Source organism: Crinia signifera, chromosome 3 (assembly GCF_055691185.1).
Source record: "Crinia signifera chromosome 3, ASM5569118v1, whole genome shotgun sequence".
NCBI lineage: Eukaryota > Metazoa > Chordata > Amphibia > Anura > Myobatrachidae > Crinia > Crinia signifera.
In genome coordinates, this window is record NC_139219.1 from 235855024 (window position 1) to 235872978 (window position 17955).

The 17955-nt window shown below is 44.2% G+C and overlaps 1 protein-coding gene across 1 annotated transcript in view; it reads left to right on the forward strand.

Annotated features, from left to right (window-relative positions):
- Nucleotides 1-5025: 5025 nt before the first annotated feature.
- The window catches only part of CCDC39 (coiled-coil domain 39 molecular ruler complex subunit), a 42200-nt gene continuing 29270 nt past the window's right edge, over nt 5026-17955 (forward strand). Inside the window, exons 1-7 of the mRNA XM_083177692.1 lie at nt 5026-5329; nt 8422-8541; nt 12246-12392; nt 12585-12743; nt 12835-12927; nt 14996-15124; nt 15468-15659. Of these exons, the coding sequence (XP_083033818.1) occupies nt 5240-5329; nt 8422-8541; nt 12246-12392; nt 12585-12743; nt 12835-12927; nt 14996-15124; nt 15468-15659 (930 nt within the window). The 5' untranslated portion in view covers nt 5026-5239. The remainder of the gene's footprint in view (nt 5330-8421; nt 8542-12245; nt 12393-12584; nt 12744-12834; nt 12928-14995; nt 15125-15467; nt 15660-17955) is intronic.

The following is a 17955-nucleotide window of genomic DNA, read 5'->3' on the forward strand; positions in this document are numbered from 1 at the left end:
ATGGGCCTGTAGTTGGACTCTCCAGATTGGGGTCCAGATTTGTTTTTTTGAGAATTGGGGAGACAAGAGTGTGTTTGAAGGAGGAGGGGAAGAACCCAGAGAATAAGGAAAGATTAAAGAGGTGAGCCAGGTGAGAGCAGACCGATGGACTGAGATGACAGATAATATTGGAGGGGATAGGATCGAGCGGGCAGGTGGACGGAGAAGCGGATTGAAGGATAGAATGGACTTCAGCGGCAGTGGTGGGGTAAAATGAGGACAGGGGTGGGAAGGAGGGAAGTGTAGATGTAGGAGGGGAGGAGGGAGAGGGTGAGGTCATGGCAGCAGTGATGGCAGTTCTGAGAGAGGAGATTTTGGTTGAAAAGTAGGTAGCAAAATCAGTGGCTACGATGGAGGAAGGAAGAGCAAGGAGTTGAAGGTGGCGAAGAGCCTGCAGGGGTTGGATGATTGGGAAAGGATGAGGGACTTAAAGTAGGATTCCTTGGCCAGAGCAAGGGCAGAGCTAAAGGAGGAAAGAATGAATTTGAAATGGAGATAATCCGCGAGGGAGCGTGATTTCTTCCAGAAGCGCTCAGCAGTGCGAGAGCACTTTTTAAGGAATCGGATGATAGGCGAGTGCCACGGTTGGGGGTTGGAGCATCGAAGGGGGATAGAGTAGGGAGGGCAGGCAGAGTCCAATGCCGAAGATAGGGTGTCATTATAGAGGGAGGCGGCGAGGTTCGGGCATGACATGGCGGCGATTGGGGGAGAAGAGGACACAGCGTGTCCAAGAAGGCAGCAATATCAAGTGTGTTGACGTTATGCCGTGAGACAATGCGCTTGGGAGCAGGGTTGGGAGAGGGGGTAGCAGTGAGGGAGAAGGAGGTGATGGTTAGAAAGAGGAAAAGCTGAGAGTGTAGTCAGTAAGGGAACAAGAGCGGGAGAAGACGAGATCGAGGCAGTGTCCTTGGATGTGGGTGGGAGAGGTAGTCCACTGAGATAGGTCAAGGGAGGAGCAGAGAGAGAGGAGTTTGGAAGTGCCAGAATCAGCAGGGTTATCCAAGGGGATATTAAAGTCTTCAAGAATGACAGAAGGTAGGTCAGAGGAGAGGAAGTGTGGGAGCCAGGCGGCGAAGTTGTCAAGAAATTGGGAGATAGGGCCAGGGGGACGGTAGATTGCAGCGACACGGAGGTAGTAGGGTTAGTACAGACGGAGTGAGACAGAAAGGAGGAGAATAGGAGAGAGGGTTCAGGGTGAATGACACTGTAGGTGCAGGAGGCTGAGAGGAGAAGACCCACGCCGCCACCTTGGTGACCGTCAAGCCTGGGGGTGTGAGAGAAAGAGAGGCCACTGTGGGAGAGAGCAGCTGGAGAGACAGAATCAGAGGTGGAGAGCCAGGTCTCAGTGATAGCAAGGAGGTGGAATGCGCTAGAGATGAATAGGTCATGGATGGCAAGGAGTTTGTTGCAGATGGATCTGGCGTTCCATAGGACACAGGAAAGAGGGGGGTGGGTGGGTTGTGTATTTATGTGGATAAGGTTTTTGGGATTGCAGAAGCGAGGGGGGTCCTTGGGAGGGTGGGGAGCGGGGGACCTTTAGTCACACCTAGGGGTGACTCGCTCTACTGTGGGAGGGACTTATGCAGATCTCTCATGTTGGATGCACAGGCACAGCAGTATATGTCAGGGAGCTGTATGTTGGGGGGGGGGGACACCCCAATCACCCCTCTAAAACCTGCCGGTGAACGCCTAGCTCTTTGGAAAGTTGCAAGGACTCCATTCAGACTATACTGTAGAGGATATCACTTCTAAGACTTACAGATCATCTGAGCGGCTCCCGGTGCCCCAACCGACATCCGCCAAATGGGACGTACACACATCAAGATGCTCGCACACCCTATTCTCGCAATGGACACGCGAGTATGTGAGACGCAAGGCCCACGTTCACTGGAACGCCATCCGCCAGATACCAGTGGATGGTGCACCGGGGGACATGGAGAGACTGGCACCATCTGTACTGCAAGGAGTCTAGTTAAAATACAGTAGGTTGAACTTGATAGATTTTTAGTCAACCATATCTACTATGTTATTACTATGTGTCTATATAACCAAAGGACAGTACATTGGACACCAAAGGGCAGTATATTGGAAAAGATGCTCTGGGGTGAAAAAAGGCTGTCTTTTGTCAAGATTAGTGAGATACTGACTATTTGATACATTTTCTACTAACTCGTAAATTAAGGAGATAGGAGGCAAACTGAGAAACTATAATTAACTATCGAAAATCAGTACAGAATCTTAGAGTTCTTGGAGGATTAGGCACTAAAACATTGGGAATATTTAATTCACTGTTTGACTTCTCCATGACCTTTACCTCTCATTTTATTGCTGCCCATTTAGCCTCAGTTATGTGACATAGTCCCTGTTTTATCACCACCCCAGGTGGAGTAATAATAGCATGTTGTATGATTTGATTTTTCCCTGGAATGGCCCAGAACACAACCTTGTACTGTGCTACTGTCTATGACTTATTTTTGCTGGTTGGGATTCAAAGTGACTTCAATAATAAACCTGACAATTTGGGTTTTTCATGGCCACTAAAGAGGATTGAGTGGTATCTTCTTTCCAGGGTATTAGTAAGTTCACATGGTAGGTTTGTGTTTCCTTATAATTAACAGTTCCCACTGCCTCTATGACCTCATAAGGTTTGTTTGCCCCAGGCCACACATTTTTATTTAATTTCACTTTTAGTGGAGAGTACGAGAACCAATACTTTATCTCCCAGTTTGAAGGACCGGTTAACTGCAGTAACACCATAACTACATTTTTGCCTCTTCTGATACCTGTTCATTTGCTCGTTCAGAAGTGGCTCAATTTGCCTTAAACGGTTATACAGTTGGGCCACAAAATGAAGGATGTTAGGCTCTTGGGGTGACTGCTGCTCCCACCCTTCTTTTACCAGATGTGGTCATGGCCCTGCAGCCAATACCGCAAACACTTTATGGGAAAACTTGGCTGGCTAAAATTAGCTCTCTGTTATGCTAGTATGTGTTCCACTTTTGTGTGCCCTTTTCTGTCTCACTGACCACTCAAACTGCAAAACATCGCACTTAACAGCAGTCCCGACCTCAAAGTAAATAATTGTTGAAGCTGTGAAATAGTCACCCTTTAAGGGCTGGCTGGCTCACTTACACAATCGACTGCTGCTAGATAGTGATGGGAAATCTAGTTCATTTTGGTGACTAGTTCATTATGATCTAGTTCACTCAAAAGATTAGTTCAAAAGATTAGTTAATCTAGTTCATTATTCACTCACTGACTCAGAGGAGTTAATGGAACTAGATGAGCCAGACAAGTTTATTACACACAGAGCAGGCATTTCTAATTCTAGCTCATTGCAGGAGTTACACTGTAGTCTTAGAATGTTCAGATATGTGCTAGAGCACTCGGGCCCAATTCAATCCTGGGTCCTATATACAGAACCCCCACCCCCTACTACAAAAATACTGCTTGCCACTGTAAACAACAAGTTGAGCTTCGTCTGTGGCCCCTTAAGCCTCTGGGCCCCTTGCATCCACTATAGATACCCCCATATTTGGGTACAGGATCCAGTTATCCAGGTATCTTACCGGCGTTTGGGATGCTTGTAGTCGGAATACCAATGCTAAAATACCAACACTGGTCAGATGACCGGCACCGGAACTTTGATACTGCTCACAATCCTGATTGTGGGCATCTTGACCATAAGTATGTCGCGGCCGCTGGTAAAGGTGCATACACACTGTACAATTTTTTTGACCAAATGTATTTCGTTGAAAGACATTTCCCTTGAACCCAGTGTCCTGGACGAAAGATGTTGACAAAAGATATTGACAACAGATGAAAGATCTATCTACAGTTTATAGGCTCTATTTGAAAGACATCCAAATTGAGCTGCATGCACAGTTGACAAACAACCTTGATGAACAACTGGCGGGTATGCGCATCATCATTCGTTGTTCGTCGCAGTCACACTGAAAGATATTTTGACCAATTTCGTTCAGAATGACTGAAATTAACGAAATTGGTAAAAAAATTGGTAAAAAAATTGTAAAGTGTGTATGCACCTTTAGAGTTAGGCTGTGTAGGGTTAGGCCACGTACATGTGTTTCCTGCATAATTGGAATAAAACTAGGAGGTTTAAAATAATAGTGGCTCAAGTCAAAAGTACATTTATGGACTTAACGAGGATGCAAAACTTGCATCTGTATCCCAAAGCAGACTACTGTACATGCCGTCAACAAAGAGATAAAAACCGTGCACAACAATGTATAAAAAATGTATTAAATATATAAATGTAAATCATTTCTAATAGTGTGTACACATGGTAAGATTTGGCTTCCGATGTTCCCGATATACTGAACATCGGAAGCCATATCGCATGCAAATCGAATGCTTCTTTAGGGCTTGCGAGCCCGATGCGCTGCCGATGCACGCTCCAGTGTGAGTGCAAATCGGCAGCCAGATAGAGAGGGCAGGCAAGACTATATAGTCTAAATTGTGCCACTCATGCATGCCGTGAGATGCGAGTCCCGATGCGATCTGATCGCATCGGGACTCGCATCTCAGGGCAGGATCTGCCGTGTGTACACACCTTAAGTATTCAACTGTATGTTATTCGATGTAATGTACTAAACTGATGATCACAATACAGAAAATATATGGCAACAATCTCTTCAAAAATAGGTTCAGACATAAACTAAACAGTGTTGGGCATTAATAAACATTATATGGGACAGTGTTACATAATGACTTTGTATTGGGAATATAAATAACAAAAGAACTGATAAACATAGAATGAAGATGCATATTTTTTCCCACTTGTAAGTGAAGTTACATTAGGGTTAATGTAGCAGTGATACGAGCGATATTTTCATCGTATGAATACAATTTACATACTTTAAAGCAAAAATTCCCTTTAAAACAAGGTAGGTAGTAGTAGTAGACTAATTACAGGCCGGGGGAATGAACGCTGCAGCCGTGTATCAACACAATGAACACATGTGTGTCAGACAGCCAGCCAGCCAGCCAGCCGGCCGGCCAGCTGAGCACACGGTTTCAGCACTTCCTGGAAGCCGAGCCTGGTTGCTGGTTGCTAGGGGCGCTGCGCACAACAGACTGCAGCAGCAACAGCAATAGAAGCCGGGCAGGCCTGACATTACACCTAGAATATCGCCACCTTCGGCTTGATTCCTTTATTATCTGTGAGATTTCCTACAAAATGAGCCTGGACATCTTGGCTGAGCTGCAGTGGGATGAAGGGTTTGCCATTCCCGTGGCCAATAGCGAAAATAAAGCATTGGAAGATGAGGTGAGGGCATGTGTGTGTACAGTATACCGGTATATTCCTGAGTGCAATGCCAGTCACAGTCTATTAGCTCTTATATTTGCACTTATTTGCTCATTTTTTGGTCAGTAGTTGCAATGATTAGGGTTACCTGTGTCCCACCCACTGAGAATGTTGGGAGCAGTAGTCAAGCAACAATAATACACCCACTAAACATGAAGATCCTTTGGTTATATAGCCAAATTGACTTGCATATTCTGCAGACATTAATCGCGGGAGCGCACATCATTAACAAAATTTAGTGTACACATTAGACGATATTGTGAAAGATATTGCTTAGAAGCCCCTTTCTGAGCGACATCATTCACAATATCCTCTAGTCACAGTGTGTATATTTACTAGTTATATTTTAACTAGTATATTGGATAGAGCATACCTTACTTTTCAAATATATTGTCACATTAGGGCTGATGTATGAAAGATCGATATGGGGGAGAGAGTATCAGAGCACATTAAGTGCATTGATACCGCTTCTCCCCATGTATGAATGTGCCGGTGTGCGGTAAATGACAGGGGCGCGCTGTTAGCTCTGGGCTGCGCTGGAGATCTTGCGTGAGTAACGAGATCCCGCGCATGCCCGGTCCAGCCGGCCGGGGGGAAGGAGATAGCGCATCAGTTTACACTGATGCGCTATCTCCAGGAGGGGACATCGCCAGAGGGGGGAGTTTGCGCTCCCCTGCTGCAGCAGACAAGATGATATTACAACTTGTTGATGTCCATTCCTGCTTCGCCTCATTAACGAGACGAAGCAGGAAGTATTATAGCGGCGCACTATGCTGACAACACAAATGTAAATCAGGCCAGCTCATTGGCCCGACAATCAGTAAGTGTGTGTATGCATTTACCGATCGTCAGCTAGATCTGCAGACTGGATAGATAGCTGAACCGTTGTCCTACTGTGTACTCAGCTTTACAGTCGTAGAATTATTGAAAACCTGAAATGTTCCTGTAATATGGTCCAAACATTAGGGCACACATGGGGTTATTTATACCCCTTTCAGACACACCACCCGGGATTTTAAACCCGGTATAATCCCAGGTTTTTTTAAATCCTGGTCAATTGCAGATGCACAGGACAAGGGATTTTAGTCCGCTATAATAGCCTTTCAAACATACGTTAGTCCCGGGATGATCCGCGTGCACGTGAAAAATCCCGTGATTTTTGCGTCTGTCTGAAAGGGGTATAAATAAGTACCAGAGGGATGTAGCTCCTAGATTAAAGTGCTCTGAATGTGTGCCTTAATGTGATTAATGCCCAGGACAGAGATGGTGTAAACTGCACTTTCCGAGTTACGTGCTGGGCACAATGCAGTAAGCCTGCAAGTAGCCCGGCGGCACTAGCATACCTCCCAACTATCACGATTACAGCGGGACAGTCCCAATTTTCGGTACCTGTCCCGCTGTCCCACCCGCGGCAGGCATTGTCCCGCTGCGGGGGGTGGCAGTTGGGAGACCCCCCAATCTAATAGAATAGACGCTGTGTGCATGCGCACAGCGTCTATTCTCGTATGAAAATGAGGTTGCGGCTAATTAGCTTAAGCCACACCCCCATTTGCAAACGCCCCACCCCCTTTCCGGACACTTGCGCGGCTTCGCCGCGCGAGTGTCCCTATTTCATCAGCACAGAAGTTGGGAGGTATGCACTAGTAATGTGAGCATTTGCTTGCACCCTCAAAAGAAATCTGAATTAGACGCTAGTTGTGTGCTTACTTCGGGAGCAATTGAATAGCTACAAGCTCTTAGCCCAGATCTACATCTAGGTGCTAACTGAATCGCTCTATGTAGTTTGCTCCCTCTCATCTGCTTCAATGCTGGAGAACTGTAAATCAGTTATGCAGTGGGAACTGATATATGTATTGAGGTTTCGTAAGGTATCTGGATGTTAGGTTGGCAGTCGTCAGGTACAAAAGGTTGACAGTGCTTAAGATTGACAGGTACAATAGGTCGACATGTTCAAAAGGTTGACATGACCATGGTCGACACAAAAATGGTCAATACATGTTTTTTTCACGTTTTCACAAGATTTTCTTGATTTGCTATCCACGTGGACATTGGGAATAGTAACTTTTGCTCACTACCTAGCCTGAAGAATGGCGAATGAGGCAAGTCCGCAAGGGCACACGTTTGCACCAATGGTGGTCACATAACATGAGATACACATTTTTGGGGCTTTTTGGCCAAATCTTTTATAAGTTAATTGTGTGTGACCCTGAAGACCTTTCAACCCGGTTGACCTTGCATGCATGTCAACTATTTGGTGTCTACCTAATGACTGTTAACCATAACAGTAGTGATCCATTAATCCACACCTATTTCATAAAGCTGGAGATTTCTTTGCATGGAATGTTGCCAGGCTATTTCATCCAATGTTCCCCATACACTGTACATACATGATGTAGTTGAGAAGGTTTGGTTTTTCAGTATGGGAGAGAATTTGAGAAGTGCTAAGTGAAGCAGGATCATGTATCCCAGAAGCTAAGGATCTTTTGCTCCAAGTAATGGGAGCACACTGTTTTAGGGGAGGGAAGGCAAATAAATACATAGGCTGACTCTGGCCTCATTCAGAGAGGTGCGCATTGCTGATATTTAAGGAATTGAGCGATCATCATCCAACTGCGCATACATCACGGTTGCACTGCACACGTGTCAAAGGACCTTTGTGATGTCGTTCGCAGTGGGGATTTATTTGCAGTGACTGGCATTATGGGACCATTTGGAGAAGGTAATGGGCAATGTCAGTAAAAACACAGGTGAATTGCAGAAAATATGTCTCCAGTGTCTCCAGTGTCTCGGATTCCGCAGTCATTCAGTGCGACCACAGGATTATCGAAGTATCTAAGACCAATACTACATATATGAACGCCGTTGCTTGGGCCTACGAAGCCAGCGGTGGGCACCGCAATACATTTGCGGGTGGCTACAGGATTAGTTGTGCACACATCCACTGTGTACAGGATCACAGATGCAAACGCACTAGTAGTGTGTATCTCTGAATTAGGCCCTATATCACTCTACATATATCATTCCATCTTGTAATCATATATTTTGTCTCTTAGATGCAAAGAAAAGAAAAGGAGAAGACGCATTTGTCAAACCAGTTAAAAGAATTGGATGACCGAATTCAAGCAATGGCTGACCACCTTAAAAATGTCAGACAGGAATTAAACTATGTTCAGGTAACTGAGAATGTAGGATAAGAAATACATTTCTTGTAGTACGTAAGTGCAAGAAAGACTCACAACCTCCCCTGTACTAGATAAATCCTTGAACACAGAAATGCAGATCACATTTTTTTTCACATTCTTTAAATAACACATATGGGCCCTTATTCAGATCAGCAGTACAAATTTGTTCTCAAAGGGGCAAAACCATGTGCACTGCAGGTGGGGCAGATGTAACATGTGCAGAGAGTTAGATTTGGGTGGGGCGTGTTGAAACTGAAATCTAAATTGCAGTGTAAAAATAATGCAGCCAGTATTTACCCTGCACAGAAACAAAATAACTCTCCCAAATCTAATGGGCCCTACACACAGAGCGATTTTCAGCCACTTTCTGAGCGATTTTACACAATTTTAGTAAACCACTCAGAAAGTGGCTGACTATTGCTGTGTGCAGGGCCCATACAGCGATATGTATGCGCGGTCCCGCGGGACCGCGATACATAACAGCCCTGCTGGAAAATTCAAAGTAATCGCTCAGAAGGCCCAGCACATCTCTGCTCTGTGGTGGCCTTCCAAGTGATCACTGAAGTCGCTCAAGGGTCCGGGGGGGCTCCTGCGGCAGTGCAGTTACCCGGGCATCCCGGCGGTGACGTGCGGCTGAAGGATAAGGAGGTTGCGGCTGCTGGAGGAAGCAGCAGGCCTCCAGGAGAGGGCACCCCGGATGCCGGGGATCGCAGAGGCGGCCGGGGGATGGTGCGATCTGTGTCAGATTCTCGGCTCCTCCACTGAACCGGGAGTTACTCCCGCCCACCAACCAATCAGGAGCCAGGATTGGCTGGTGGGCGGGACTAACTCCCGGTTTGGGGGAGGAGCCAAGAATGTCAACAAACACATTCTCGCTGCTGTCCCCGCTGGTGTGTACCAGCTACCGGCTAAAGAAGAGGACGGGCATGCAGCAGCAGGACCTGACACAGATCGCACCAGCCCATGGCCGCCTAGAAGCCTTTGTGATCCCCGGCATCCAGCGGCACCTCAACCGCAACCACCTCCTCCTTCAACTTTTTTTTTGGGGGGTGCCACTAGCCGACAATGTTTATTTGGTTGGGGAGGGGGGACACACTATGCCACCAATGTTTATTTGTTTGGGGTGAGGGGGGGCAACGTTTATTTATTAAGGAAATGTATTTTATTATGTTTATTTAGGAAATTACTGTCTATACCATATAACATTATTTTTGTGATGTAGTGCAGTTTTTTACATCACTTTCTGTGACAGTTGTGATAGATTTGAAATCTCCCATGCTGAATCTCCCATTATAAATCTCTGACACAAATCTCTCTGTATGTGGCTCATTATCTGAGAGAGTGAAATCTCTCGTGCTGAATCTCCCGTTATGAATCTCTGACACAAATCTCTCTGTATGTGGCTCATTATCTGAGAGAGTGAAATCTCTCGTGCTGAATCTCCCGTTATGAATCTCTGACACAAATCTCTGCGTATGTAGGGCCCATAACTCTGTCTGCACATGTTACATCTGCCCCACCTGCAGTGCACATGGTTTTGTCCATTTTGAGAACAAATTTGTACTGCGCTCAGGGGCGAGATTTAGTGAAGTGTGTTTTTTTTTTCAAATGTGTGATTTTGGTCAAAATCGCACTATATAGCATTTTTTAGAAATCACATTTTTGAGAATTTGCAAATTTAATGAGATGCGAAATCGCTGCAAAGAAGTGCAATATAGTGTGATATGGTGCGATTTTTAGGCATGAAAATGTCTAACCCCAGATTTTTTGTCCCCCGTATTTTTGGAACTAGGACCAGTCCAAGAGTCCGGGGCTGGTTTCAGAAATACGGGGGATCCTTATGCTTTTTGTCCCTCGTATTTCTGGAACCAGGTCTGGCTCAACGAGCCCGGGGCTGGTTATGCTCAGGAGGGGGGACCCCACGCCATTTTATTTTTAAACTTTTACACATATTTTAACACAGAACCATACACAGATATCAATGATCTTTGCATGGTTCTGTCAAATTCGCCAGTCAGAACCTGGTCTATTTTTTTGGCGATTTTTAGACATTTTTTTTTTGGCGATTTCCAAATTCGCACACCATTAAATTGGCGAATTCTATATTTTTCAATGGGAAAACATCTGAGAAAATTGAGAAATCGCATCCCATTAAGTTGGCGATTTAGGAAAAAAGTGCGAAAAAAATCGCCAAATTTGAAAAAAATCGCACCCTATTAAATGTCACCCCTGGTGTCACATACATTCACACTTGTACACATATATAAACACAGTGAAAACACAGGGTGATAAATGCAAGTCTGCCCCAGCAGTCTAAGGGACCCAGTGGGAATGTAGTTTCGCTATCAGTGGAATTTACACTGATATACCAGTGAAACAAGCCGTTAAAGGAGCTGTTTTCAGCAACTCTCCCCCAGTTTAACACCCCTGTACCAGTGAATCTGTAGAGTGGAGTGCCTTGGAGGAGCCAGGACAAACTGCATGCTGTTCCTTGCAGGAAATGGTGCTGAGTCACTGCTGGTCACGCTCTGAGGTAGCTCCGCCTCCATAAATGGTGCCGGAGCTACTGAGAATATTTATACTGGAAAATATATGTAAAACATGTTAAACCATGCCCGAAGGTCATTGTTTTAACAGAGAGGGTCTGTATGCCCCCCTGCGCGTGTGATGCACAAGTTAACCGGGGTACCTAGCGGGGTCCCTGGCTTCTGTTCACCACTCAAAAGTTTACATGTTAGGGGTGTGCACCAAGCTGCGGGTGTGTGCGCCATGGCGCAATGCCAGGCGGTACACTAACCTATTCCGGTATCCACCCCCCCCACCCACCCCCCCCCCCCCCCAAGCTCCCAGGTCGCAAGTATGCTGCATGTCCAAGCAGCACCCCAAATAAAAAGTATAAAAATAAAAGTTCAAAATAATAAGAAAATCCTCTAGAGCTGCAGGGTTTGCATCCTCTCCTGAGGGCACATTTTTTTAAACTGAGCTGTTGGAGGGGGCATAGAGGGGAGGAGCCAGCACACCCTGTTTGAAGGTTTATGTGCACATGCTCCCATGGACCGCATCTATACCCATAGCACTAAGTGAATCCCCAGTATCCCTTATGGATGATAGAGAAACAGCCCTAGTACCCTATCTCTAATACCATAACCCTGCTTGGGGCAGGCGGCTTACGTCACATGACGTCAGCGCCTGCCCCAATTCCGTCCATCTCTGTCCAGGATAAAAGTAAGTATAGACTGACTTTTATCCACGAAGACTAGAGAAATCATTCGATGGTGAGCGACCATTGAATGATTTCTCCTCCTTGCAACCGCATGCGAGCCGCTGTGTTTGCAAACACATCTGGATTCGCTCGGCGGGGGGGGGGTGCAATTGATGGGGCGGAGTTTATCTGCTCAATCTGCTTTAGCGAGCAAGTCTCGGAATCAGGCCTTATGTGTTGTGTGTGTGTGTATATATATATATATATATGATGTGACAAATAAAGACTACTTTGCTTTTGCACAAAACTCTCAGTGTTGGTGAGTGCCTGCCTCTCTACAAACTCTATATTTGGGATCCAAAAATCCTCTAAAGTGGAGCACCGCCCTGTATCCCTTGCTTATGGACTGAGTGCGGTTCTTCCGAAGTATATATATATATATATATATGCCTAATAACATAGACCTTAAGGAGCCTTTACTTTTTTCTTACAGAGTCTTTGTAGAGCCAGAGATAAAGAAATTGAAAGTGAAGAACACTTTAAGACTCTCAGTGAAAGGGAAATTGGACGTCTAAAGCAAGAAATACGTCATCTGGAAAATGACTTGGTGTCCTTGAGAGAAAAGAAAAATAACCAAGAAGTAAGCTATATATGCATATTTTGTTTATCACTCTACATAATTTTTAGTTCAAGGTAAAGGCAGATGTATCAAATAGGCTTTCTTGACAAATAAGCATTGCATTTAGTGCAAAGGATGAAACTATTGTACGAGTACACAATGGGTGTCTATCATAAGTTCTCGTTTTATTTACATCTTCTCTAATATACTTAGAATAAAATCTTCAAGGCTACACAAAAACTGGAGAACCTGAAATGTCAGCTGAATTGGGACCAACAGGCTCTGGAAGCCTGGCTGGAAGAATCTGCTCGAAAAGATGAGGATTCAGTTGCCATTCAAAAGTATGCTCAGAAAGATGACGGAAAGATTAAAGTAAGTTATTTATCATCTGAATTGGTGCCCAGATTGCTATCCAGATGTACTGTTAAGTGCCTGCATATTTACATTGGATGTGTCTATATAGGAATTGTCACTACAGATTGAAAGGATGACTGTGGAGTCTAACCAGAAACGGAAAGTGTTGGACAATGAGCTGACAGAGACTATCACTGCACAGGTAGATACAGAAACATCAATATTCTCTTATAGTCTTATAGTGTCTTGACTGGAAATGTAAATACTGTTGTTATGTATATGGTTAGGCTGAAGGATCTAAAAGAGATGAATTAAGCAGGGTGAGGAACATTTATTGAATGCTTCTGTTACAGTCTTAAGAGGGTGTACATGTTCTACCATGTTCTGCCATTTCTCACCTAAGAGGGGGTGCATGATGTATCAAGAATAGTACTACTGCTAACCAGGTTCCACTTGATGCTACTGACACCTGAGGTGTTAGGCTCCCTTGCTGTTGACATGTGAGACGTCAGGCTTTGTCTCTCCCCCTTATTTTAAGTTATTACAGAGAAAACAGTAGCTTTGTAGTAAAACCCATGTATTATAAAGATGATAGAATTGTTATTCCCCATCAGTCTTATTTGAGGATACCATAAATTGGATAGGGATATAGAAGGAGATTGGACATTTTAAGAACTCTGAAATCCTCTAGATCTCCTAGCTTGCTCACAGGAACCGTGTGATTTGACACTGTGCTGCCTGTGGCAGAAAAATAATTATTGTACTTTTCATTTATTGTAATCTACAAGTCATCAGCCACCACAGCGATACAGTATATATGTTTCCAGGAATGGGCTGAAGAAGTGACTACCCACTGCCAACCACTGCTGTCTATGGGACTGCATCTGGTGGATGACAGAGTCTCTTAATGCATAAATCTTAAAGAGCAGAGATTTTACATGTTATTTGGCTTCTAATCGTATACAGTACCAATGGTTTTTTTCTGTCTTTTGTAGTCTCACTCGTTGCTTATCATGTCCTACATCTGGATATTTTGTTTATTTTTTTCTATCTAAGATAAACAGAACAGTTTGTAAAATCTGGAGGAACATCTATTAACAGAGACTATGGCCATAATGGTTTTTCTCTGCTCAGACTTTGCTTCCCAATGTTGGATAATCAACTACCAGATATACAGCCTAGAACCTGTCCAGCAAATTGTTTTTATATGGGTGTTGTTTAACGCCGAACCTCAGAAGGTATTCTTGCTGAAAGACAAGCTTCTCTCCTCAGAGGGACTGAAATGGACTTTGGCTCTGTTCTGGGTGTTCCAGATCGAGTACATATCAATGTAGAATAAATTATTCATTGACCAAGCAGTTAATTTAACTATCTCCTAAAACAGGGCAGGCTTTTTTATGATGATTGAGAGTCAGATGCTTCAAAGGACTTTATCACTTTGATATCTAGAACTAAACCATAGTGACATGAATGTTAGGCTGCAAGGGGTAGGTTAGGGTTATGATGCAGGGAGGTGGGGGATAGGCACTTAGAAGGGAGGGTTAGGCTGCTGGGTTTTTTTCAGGTGGCAGGGTTCAAGCCTTAGTATTAGGCACTAGTGGGGAGTACTAGAGGATAATAGCTAATATCTGATTGGTTGCTATTTGGAACATCTCTCACTTCGAAAAACCCACACTTAGTAAATCGTCCCTTTGCGATTAATGTGCTATTTAATGTGCCGCTGCTATTTCCCTTTGCGCTGATTGGCAAGCGGGACATTGAATCCCGCCTGTTGTTCAGCTATCATGCTGACCGCAACGGGCCAGGATCACGGCTGTCAGGAGGGATCGATAGCCGTGATCCTAGATTGAATACCCCCCTTAGTCAGTAAAACTTTATTCACTGGATAGGAAATCCAAGTACTTTAATACTGTAAAGGGGCCACTGGTGTGTTCTTGTCCATGGGTATGGGTCACTCTCTTTCTCTAACAGGGTCACAGAGGTGGCAATCTGATTGGAATGGGTTCCAAGTGACAGGTCGACAGTCAATATGACAGCCTAATACAGTCAACATGCATTTGGTCGACAGGTACAACATTTCAATATGCATTAGGTTGACAGGTATAAAAGGTTAACATGGTAAAAAGGTCTACATGTGAAAGGTACACAGTGCTTAAGGTCCATAGTTCCAAAAAGTCAACAGGTTCAAAAAGTCAATATAGCAAGTGTCGACACAAGTTTCTGAATATGGTGAACAAGAACATTTTATAGTATTGTGACTTGTCCTACAGGTTGAACTGGACAAAACAGCTGAAGACTTTCGTAAAGCACATTCAGAGAGACAACAGCTGATCCAGCAGTGGGAAAACATCATTGACCAGATGCAGAAAAGGGACCGAGAGATTGATCAGTGTGCACTGGTGAGTACCCTGCAAATAGCTATTATTCCGAACCCCGAGGATGTATGACAATTGTCCATATACAGTAGCGGATTATTGGGATTCCACATTGTTTGCTTACAGTGCTCCTGCACTAATAAGAATAATGACCGCATGTGGCCTACTGTACAGAGCTGAACGGAACCATTATTTCTGAGACCGCAGCACATCAGTTCATAGGCAGCTGGTATCATTACTGAGTTTGCATATGGCTGTACACTTATTATTTTTTTGTAAAAGGATCTAGCACAGTAAATGACAATATTACTATTACAAAAATGAAAGCGAACAAATGCATCTTGTGTAACATTTATCTATATCTTAGCAATTAGCTCAGGTCAAACAAGAGCTGCGAGACAGAGAAAATATAATCAAGGAGAAAATCCAGTTTCTGAATAGTGAAAGTGAGAATAACCAGGAATATGAAAAGAAGGTTTCTATCGTAGAAAGACGTACTGCCAAACTGAGGCTGGACTATCAGGACCAAGAGTCTGTTCGAGGTCAACTACAGGATGAGGTAACATTGAATGACTTCTCATTATTGGTGATTTATAGCTATACTGCCTACTCTCAATCCATTAGGCAGTATTCAATGCTCCCGATTCACCGTTTTTTTCAGCGAATCAGCCTGTTTTGACTCCCTGTGGTGAATCTTTTTTCACTGAAAATCTGATTTACCCTATTCAATGTTCACTGTTTGCCAAAAGCGAACAGTGAATGCCGGCCAGTTCTCCGTTTCATGCTTGCTGCAATTCGCTGCTGTATTTTAATGGGGTTTTCACTGGGATCAGTGTATTCACTGAGAGTGTATTCAATGCTAGGATGGAGAACTGCTTTCAGCATGATTTTCACCATGATTCACCGTTTTGCATTCAACATCTTTTTAAGGTGAACTGGAATGTGATCTTTTAAAATAAAGGGTATTTTTTTTTTGGGGTGTAAAAAAATCAGTAATTTTATTCTGTGAAGGGGCATGGTATTTTTATTCATGTGCTTGCAGCACATGAATATATATTTAATTATTATTATTTTTTTACACATTCGCCAGCAGGGGGCAGTGAGCCACTCATTAGATATTCACTTCACACTGGTCCCGCTCATTACATATGCACATATGCACGAGCGGGACCAGTGCAGTGGCTCCCTCAACTGCGCCCCTGGCAGCTCTCCCGGCTCCCTCCACAGCACCCCTGGCAGCTCTCCCGGGGGGGGCAGCCTGTGCTGCCCATGTCTTCGAGAGCCCTCCTCCACCCCCACGCATTCCGGCACAGGCAGGGAGGCTTCCATCTCCCTGCCTGCCGCCGTTTACCGCAGGGGTTAAAAATCGCCGTCAGGGGCAGCGAGCGTTGAATAGACTGACAAGGAGGGCTGGCAGCGAATGCTTCGGCCCTCCGGAACGCGGCAAATGTGCAGTGAATCCTAAATAGGATTCGCTGCACATGCCGAAAAAGGGCATTGAACACTGCCCATTGTGTTAACTGCATCTTATGTTTTCAACAATGTTGTTACTAGTCCAACCTTATGTTGTTATGACATGGATTCCAAACTGTGGAAAATAACTCACATGGTAGAAAAGGAAGTACTTAAAAATCAAGCACTGTATTTCTATATATATTATATTACCTCTGGCAACAGTAATATAATACATGCTTTGCATCATTTATGATAGTGCACCGGATAACTGTGGTGTAACTGTAATCCTTGACACTTTTGTTCTTTTTGGTTTGTCATTCAGTAAATATACTGACTCAGTATTATGTTAAATACAGAAATACAGTTTTTTGATGCATACAAATGTGTCTACATACTGTACATCTAGATGGGATGCGACTGCCGGAATCTCAACTGGTGGGATGCCGAACATAAGCATGCGGGTAGTGCTAGCATTAGGCTGAGGAGGGTCTAGTAACCCTAGGCACTTAGCAGGGAGTGTTAGGGTTAGGCTGTGGTGTTAGAGTTGGGTGTTGGTAAGGGGTAGGGGGGCCAGGGGGAGGGGTAAGTGTATTTACCTTACCCGGTCAGGATTCCCTCCATCGGGATACTGGCGTCGATATTCTGACCACTAGCATCCCTACCGATGGTCATATGTGTATCCCCATCTAGACTCCTTGCATGTTAAAAGTCCTTCTAGTTGTGCCATGCCAACCAAAATTCTAAGTTTTAGCGTTTTCTGAGAAAACATTGTAGTGAATCATTTCATATGCAGATACAGTCGCAGTGGCACACAAAATATAGGCATGCCACATTTAATTTTAATCAGCAGAGTCTGCTTGTGCATTTATATTTTCATGGAAAAGGTCACACAAAAATATGTTCAATGCCACCGAGTCACATCATATTCTGTGTGTGACTACAGCTTTTTCTGCCAGCTAAAATCTACATTACAGTTGTGTTACTGGTAAACAGTGTTTTTACTGGAAAACACTACAACTTAACAGATATGCAGATACAGCCGTGGTGGCACATATCTTATTATTTTAATCAGCAGAAGCTGCTTGTGTGTGTGCTATTCACATCCCTTTACAAAAAAAGTTGCATGCAAAGATGCTTGGTGCTACCAAGTTATGCATGGCGGAATTAGAAGTGATGATTAACATGCAAGGTATATTATTTATAAGGCAAGATGTATATTCTGCCTCTGAGCTTGCCAGATGGGAACCCTATCTTTGCATTGAGCACTAACTAGAAGACTCATACATTTGACACCTGCCACAGTATATATAGACCATCACTGATCTCAAAAAGATCAGTAGTACCGTTGCATTCTGTCTCCAAATTAACTGCTTAACGGAACAGTCCCATATGGAAGAGCT